Below are 7,862 nucleotides of genomic sequence, written 5' to 3'. Positions count from 1 at the left end.
AATTCAGAAGAACTCTACCACAATCCTCTAGCTATTTTAATTTGACAATGACATGACATGACATATGACATTGATAGAGTGTTAAGGCCAATAAAGACGGGATGATCAATTCGACCGATTTGATCAGGAAAGAAATTGGCATCAATCTCTGATTTAATTACCAATTTAATAATGATATTTGGGTGCTCTAAAAAAATGCCTCCGAACTCGAATACTAGCGTCACAAATTGGAATTCTTGCATCTCCATTTTATCGATAATATCAGTCATAAATTCATAATTGATCAAATGATCATAATCAGCGGTAGAAATCGGCGAGCCAAATTGGCATTTACGTCCGCATGGCTAGATTTCACTCATAGAAGGTAGGATCGTATAGAAGTGGTATACGCGTGCCTCCGTGAGGGACAAAACATACGCAAATGCGCAATGTGATTGGTCGAATTTATTTGTTGCCCACCATATTATCCATACTAAAAAAAAGGTAGGGAACAAAAAATATGTGAGACTGTGATAAGGACAAACAATAATAACGCTTTCTCTGCTACTCCTACTGAAAGATACGTAAGACTATCCCGTTCTGTCAGTTATCCCCACCACTCATGCCAATCCAGTTTAAGCCTAAGCGCGCACCACGATTTTAGTTTTTGCGACACGATTTTAGAATCGCGCTGTAATATATCGCAGAAAATTCACTGCGAGCACTGCGATGAAAAAGTCGACGATTTGTTAATTCTCAAGTCTCAACATGGATTTCGTACCAGTCGTTTGTCATGAAACGGGTTCCGGTTCCGACATGTTGACGGTTGGATGGAGAGCGATATGCCGACTGAGGTCCGGGTGCGACTTTATTATCGCAGTGCGCGCGGTGCCATACAACTCCGTATGCTGCAATTCACTTTGCGACAATCGCGTCGCGAGCAGTCGCGGAAAAATGTGACAAATCACAATTTTAAAATCGCTGTGATTTTTTTGTCGCATATGCGCGCACTGCCATATAAACACATACGTTACATTTCTGCGACTAAATTATCGCGCGACAAAAAGTCGTGGTGCACGCTTGGCCTAATACTAGATTCATGATTTCACTAGATTTCTGATTTGATCAGACTATTTTTTTTTATTTTAATCTTTAATTTAATCAGATTGCTAAAACATCGTGTGAATAATTGCCTCGTCTGGACCCTGCTTTATATTTAAAACGGTTTGCATGCGGCTAGATCTCAATGTTGCTAGCATAAATTTATATTGATCGAATCGTAGGCTGAAGGAAACGTTGCCATTCATTTACACTGAAAAAAAAAAGAAAAACGTCACGTCAGTCAGTTCGTCAGTACTTGCATTTCCAAATATCCAAATAAATTGTATCGAATGAAACAAATCTTTGTTTATTGTATGGAAGGTTGATTTATTCTGTCATTCGTCTCTTAAAATGGATACGTACGAGAGTGTGATACTCGTAAAAAATGAAGTTTTTGTTTTTAAAGTACCCCCTAAAACTACAAACAGAGGATATAGGTATGTAATTAAATTGTGAATTCGTAATTATATGATAGTGCTAGATAAAAAGTGGGTGTTTTTTAGGGCAGCAGATTGGAACCTGCAAGAGCCACAATGGACCGGACGCATGAGGCTGGTTTCGAAAGGGGAGGAATTGGTAATGAAGCTAGAAGACAAAGCATCTGGCCAGCTTTTTGCTAAATGCCCTATCGATAAATATCCGGGGGTGGCTCTCGAATCTGTGACGGACAGCTCACGTTACTTTGTTGTAAAGATTCAGGATGATAATGGTATGTAACATTTTATAAACAATGTAATAAAATAATTTTCTGTTTTGTATGTGTTGTAACATGTTGCAATTTGTAGGTCGCAGTGCTTACATTGGACTAGGGTTTGGTGACAGGTCTGACTCGTTTGACCTCAATGTGGCCCTTCAAGACCATTTCAAATGGCTAAGAAAAGAACAGGAAGGCCCTGCAGCCCCCGCACAGCAACTAGACCTTGGTTTCAAGGATGGAGAGACAATTAAGATCAACATGAAAATTACTGTAAGAATCTTTGTTTTAACATTTTTGGAGTACCAAACTAGTAAGTTGTTTTTCACTTCTTGTGATATTATATAGTCATTGTTTGAAATGACTATAAAATGTGCATAATATATATCTGCTGATGTGTTAAGTTAGGTGCCAAAGTTGAAATTAGATCCAACTTGGTCATCCATTTGAATGGATCCCTGTATCAACTACCTACATAAAGACCAACTGACAGATATACAATGAGGTTGTGGTTGTATTGTTATAATTTTTTAATAATTGCCAATGAAAGTGGGTCTTCCTCTATTAATAAAAATAGAATGATATTCAAATGTATATGCAATTATGCAATATGTTAGTTTCGCTGACACAATTTATCACAGACATTGTTTATAGATTTTATTGGAAGAACAACCTTTATTTGTTTGAAAAATCCATATTTAACATAATGTAGGCTTGCCAAACAGGATATTTTATTGTTGATTTGATAACAATAGGACTATCCTAGGACTATCATTTGTTTTATGGTAGGTAGTTATTTATCTTATTATGTATTGACGTGACCTGATAAATAAAACGCACCATAATACAATTATCTTTAAAAATATTTAATCATAATCTCTCCAGAAAAAAGACGGTTCAGACACGAAGCCCCGTCGGGGCGTGGGCGCGGGCTTGGGCGGCGGGCTGCTGCCGCCGCCGCCGGGGGCGGGGGGCTCGCGCCTGCCGCCGCCGCCCTCGCCGCAGCACGCGCCCTCGCCCGCCGTGCCCGCCGCTCCCGCCAGCTCGGAGTGGGGCGATTACAACTCTGCTAGGTGAGGATTATTACAATAGAAATGATAGATTCAGGAATATTCTTAGGTCTTTTCCATAAATTTTCACCTCTCTCTGCTTTTATCTAGGCTATTTTGATCCAATTGAGTCTCACAGTCTTCTTAATGCCTTCTACCTGTGGCCCACCACTAAGGCCCACTTGCACCATTCGACTAACTGGGGGTTAACCGTTTAAACCTGGAGTTACCATGGTTACTACAACATGGTACAATTTGACACTGAGTTAACGGTTTAACCGCATAACCCCGGGTTAGTGGGATGGTGCAAGTGGGCCTAAGGTACATAAACATTATAAACAATGGAGTTGCAAAACCACAGATCCGTTGCTATGCCCTGACAGGGTAACCATGCATGCACTTAATACAAATGTTAAAACCTTAATGTAACCATGGTTCTGCAATAAATGAAATGAAATGAGATTATACTTGTTCCAACTGGAATCATAAGATGGTTTGTTTTTAAATTTGGCATATCAAATGACTTGTTTGGTTTTTAAACGATTGCAGTGCCATCTGCGTTAAGATTTGCGCGTTTATCATCATTGTGGCCGCAAATTCGACAGTTGAAATAGTTAACGCTTGCAAAGGTTGTCAAGTGCTAACATTTGATACACCACACTTTGACTTTATGGCCTAAATTGGATACAAAGGTATAATTGACTTTATTACTTCGCGCTAATAAATGGAGTGCTCCTATGCTGCCCCATACAGTTCACGTACGCTCCCTATTAGAAACGTTGATATTTTATAAGTTTTTTTTTTTTCAGTGCTCCGAGCCAACAGGCCACAACTCCAGCAAGTCAGCAGAACTGGGTTCAATTTTGAATATGTACATAGAGTATTATTGTGATTTGATGTCTGTAGAGTGAATGTGTTCTGCACAATACTTATTAATATACTTAATAGTGTAGAATCCATATCAACCTGCCTGTAGGCTCAAACTGTCATATTTTGTTGCATTAATAGCCAGATCAACCTAAAGAAGACGTTAGATGACAGATCACAATAATATATTGCAATAATTATAGAAATACCGTTAGTACCGTATGATTTTTTTGTATATGTTGTAACTCTACCATCGATGAAGGATGTATGTTGAGTCGTTCATTTTATATGTGACATTCCATGGGTAAAGGTACTTTATGGTGGTTGACGCTAAGGCTATTATTAACAATGCTCCAAGACTAATGCGGTGCTACGTGACGTAAGCGCCGACCACCATAAGGTACTTTTACCCGTGGAACGTCACGTATTGTTATATTTATGTAAGTTTTAAATAGAAATTTGTTATTAATATCTACTAAACGCATCTAAACTGTTTTTTTTGCAGAATTAATTTTAATTTCTATTTTAAGTCAGTTGAGACAGAGAAGTAATGAAACAAATACACCACATAAACTCGAACTCATATAGATAATGAAGAATATCCTATCCTTGATAAAAAAAAGGACCTAAAAAGTCTTGCCTCTTTTTTCGGCTTAAAATATATAAATTGTTATTTAACAATGTAGTTATATTTGAGTGCCCGTTACCTTATTTAAAAAATAATAAAATACTTAAAGTTACATTACTTTACGATTTATTGTAGGTAAGCACCATTTCTCTTGCTTTTGGCACTCATAATATTTTAATGAAGTATCTAATAGTGTATTCTGTATTATTATTCGCTTTTGTGATTAAGTTTCATTCCATTAATGATTGTAATTAAAATCATAATATTTCATTGTATATAATATATAAGCAGCTTGTTAGATTAGTCGACAACGCCACGCCTGACACCTATATAATGGGTTTCTGAATATGTTTTGTTATATTTTAAACACGCGGTCACGATTATGTACGAAAAAACATGGTATTAATATACAAGTGTTCAGATGTAAAAGTGTTCATGTAGGTATGTGTTTTTAACTAGATGGCAGTACTAAGCCGTGCGGTCCAATAACACCTAAAAGTTCTAATATCGAATTTACAACAACTATATCGTTCTATTGTATTAATCGAGCGATTAACTTAATCAGAATAAAGACTGCCAAGTTCTTGAAATAAGGGTTTATTTACTTACCGCTTGTGTCATCTTTCGTCATTATCTTAGCGAGGGTCACATACATGTATGTATTGTTATACAAATAATTTATAATTATTTGCGTTTTATAGATCATTAACTCTTGTAAAGAGTAAGGCTTACAATTTCTGTCTAAATAATAGTACACCTTCCAGCGTTCCCTTGCGAATCTAATACGCTGAAAAAACTATGTAAATTCACTACGACCACAGATGATTTGTGAACAAGCACTGATATAACGAAGGACATCTAATATACAAGTTGGCCACACATTGCTATGAAAACTGACCATACCGCGAAACGCAACGCAAAAGCAAGCTAATATGTTTTTGATTCAGTACCATTAAATAAATACTTATACAGTCAACTGTAAAAATATGGGTGTAGACCACTTACTCAAAAATATGTCCCATAGTTCTTAATTCACTGACATAAGAGTTATGGGACGTTTTTGAGATGATTTGTACACCCATATTTTTCCATTCATTTGAATCAAGATTTCTTGTGCGACCGGAGTAATTTGAAAGCAATCGCATTATTAGCAATAATAAGTTACAGTAATATATTTCAGTACACTTGCTAACATCACGACAACCGACAACGATATGTAGGCTGCGTAATGTCGACTTAATAATTATCCTATAGTATATGTAGATACGTTTAAAGATTGAATATTTTTATCTTGGAAATGGTTATAGTAGACTATTTTGGCTCTACTTTGTTATCGTATGTTGTTGAAAATTGCATGTTGTAGGTGATTTCAGTGTAAATAGGTACAATTATAATATACATTAACAGAGGTACCTATTTTAAAATTCTAAACATATACTGTATTATATGCATACAGATTAGATGCAATGCAATAATCACATTATTTTCGCTATGTGTATGGTAATAGATCTGTATTCAGAGATGTACAAATACATATAATAAACGAGAATTACCACTACGTTGCATTTTCATATTTTCACATACCTGCGGCGGTAGCACGCTCGCATTTTTATCGCTTGTCACCATGCCTGTCACGTATTTTTGCCAAGTATTTTTTTAATTTGTATTTAACGAGCTTAGTCTAAAAGACGTACACATTAAGAAGTTCTAGCAAGTATGTAAGTACGAAAGTGACATGCATAGCGATAGGCGATAAAAATGGGACCGTGCAGCGCCCGCTGTACTGTACCTACTTACCTATCAAAGAAAAGGCAATAAAAACTACTGATGTGCTGTTGGAAAGTTTTCAAAATTGCAAAATTTCCACATGTATATAATTGGGAATCTTCTCATATTTTTGACCGAGCGAAAGCGAAACTCTCCGTTTCAGCTTAGGCAGAAATTCTTTCGTATGTCCGGATGTTCTCCTCTACAGCCGGCCTAGTCAAGGTTACAATCGCTATCGCTTCGACAGCGAAAAGTATTATGTCTCTCTATCACTCTTCCATATTAGTGCGACAGTGACAGTTTTTAATAAACGTAAAGTATCAGAACTTCCGTTTTTATGTTGTTTTTACTAAAAAATATTGTAATATTATGATATACTCTAATTCCGGAATTGGAATCCAATATCGAAAATCAGTTCCGGAATTGGAAACCATCCGATATTGCAAGCCCTAGTTTCGATCGCTACGGAGCGTAAGCGATCGGCATTTTGGCTACATTTCTTAACCGATTCTCTTGAAATTTAGTGAGCAGAGCAGGTTCTAATTATATTATTTAGATTTAAACGAGTAATTAAAAATGACGTGTTATTGTAAAATATAAGCTAAAATACATATAAATGAAAATTATAAAATTATAAAGAAATATCTTAACTTATTAACCATAGGTATAATGTACCCATATAACATGTTATGTTGAAATAAAGTGGCAATGTTATTGTGACGTAGGCCCGTGTCACTCTGGGAATGGAAGACCATGTTTTATTAGACCATGGCCACTAGTTGTATGGGAATGGAAATTTTCCATTTTCAAAATGAATGTTTCCTTTGTTCCGTGTAATTCTGACATTTCCAACTTTTTTGAATTTTTTCGCGACTTGCACATCTGTACCTAATAAAAATTGATAGATAATATCCATCAAAAGTTGGCGTTTATAAACGCCTCAATACTAGATAGCGATATATATAAGTTACTGCCTGCTTCGAAAGAACCTGACTATATGGGGATTTAGCAGTTGTTAGTAGAGATGCAACGGACCATCGGCCGAATATCCGGTGCATCTCTAGTTGTTAGTTACTTACTAATTTGCCTTTAAAGTAGTTTCTAAAACACTTAAGTAACGCACCTACCTAAATGGAGCCTGGTGTTAGATACAAAACGGTGAACATGTAAGCGAGGCATCAAATTCTGATAGCCGTGGTGTAAAATTGTTTAAGTCCTCACAACTAATAGGGCCGGTTTTGTCCGGACGACTCAGTTAACCATGTTAAAAAAAAGTGGTATAACGGATTATACATATAAATCAAATGTAAATAGTATATACTGTCAACCTCGAGAGAAAACATCACGTCTTGTGTTGTAGACAACCCGTATTAGGATCACTTATCTCAAGCCTCCTCCACACTCGTGCGCGAATCGCGGCGCGAAGCCGCGAACGCGAGTGTGGAGTCGATTTTCGCAGACAGCGAACTCGACTCCACACTCGCGTTCGCGGCTTCGCCCGCGATTTACGCGCATAGTCTGGAAGGCTGTCTGTCTGGGTCTGGATGTCCGTCCATCTATCACAACCAATATATATGCTTCAAAATAAGATTTACTCGGGTAATTCCGAATGTCGAAAACTGTAGGATAATTCCGAAAAGAGACTTTTATCATGATGGAATTAAGGGTGATTTTCATCTGAATTTCGGAATTATCCGACATTCGGTAATACCCGAAATAAACCCGAATACACCATACTGGACTGATTGAGTTGAAATTTGGTACACATTGTATTATG

General features: G+C 36.8%; 1 protein-coding gene across 2 annotated transcripts; it reads left to right on the top strand.

Annotated features, from left to right (window-relative positions):
- The first annotated feature begins 1,321 nt into the window (after window positions 1–1,321).
- LOC134792806 (NECAP-like protein CG9132) lies at window positions 1,322–4,039 on the top strand. 2 transcript variants are annotated; one of them, XM_063764175.1, is made up of 5 exons: window positions 1,322–1,517; window positions 1,584–1,789; window positions 1,866–2,047; window positions 2,660–2,847; window positions 3,633–4,033. In XM_063764175.1, exons 1-5 carry the CDS (start codon window positions 1,432–1,434, stop codon window positions 3,688–3,690), a joined length of 720 nt encoding a protein of 239 aa, XP_063620245.1. In that variant the 5' UTR covers window positions 1,322–1,431; the 3' UTR covers window positions 3,691–4,033. The 2 variants fall into 2 exon arrangements, with proteins under 2 accessions (XP_063620245.1, XP_063620246.1); XM_063764176.1 differs by having other exon boundaries at window positions 1,332–1,517; window positions 1,562–1,789; window positions 3,633–4,039.
- Window positions 4,040–7,862: the final 3,823 nt, after the last annotated feature.

The sequence above is a fragment of the Cydia splendana genome, chromosome 8, assembly GCF_910591565.1.
Source record: "Cydia splendana chromosome 8, ilCydSple1.2, whole genome shotgun sequence".
NCBI lineage: Eukaryota > Metazoa > Arthropoda > Insecta > Lepidoptera > Tortricidae > Cydia > Cydia splendana.
This window is presented reverse-complemented; position numbering and strand designations above follow the sequence as displayed.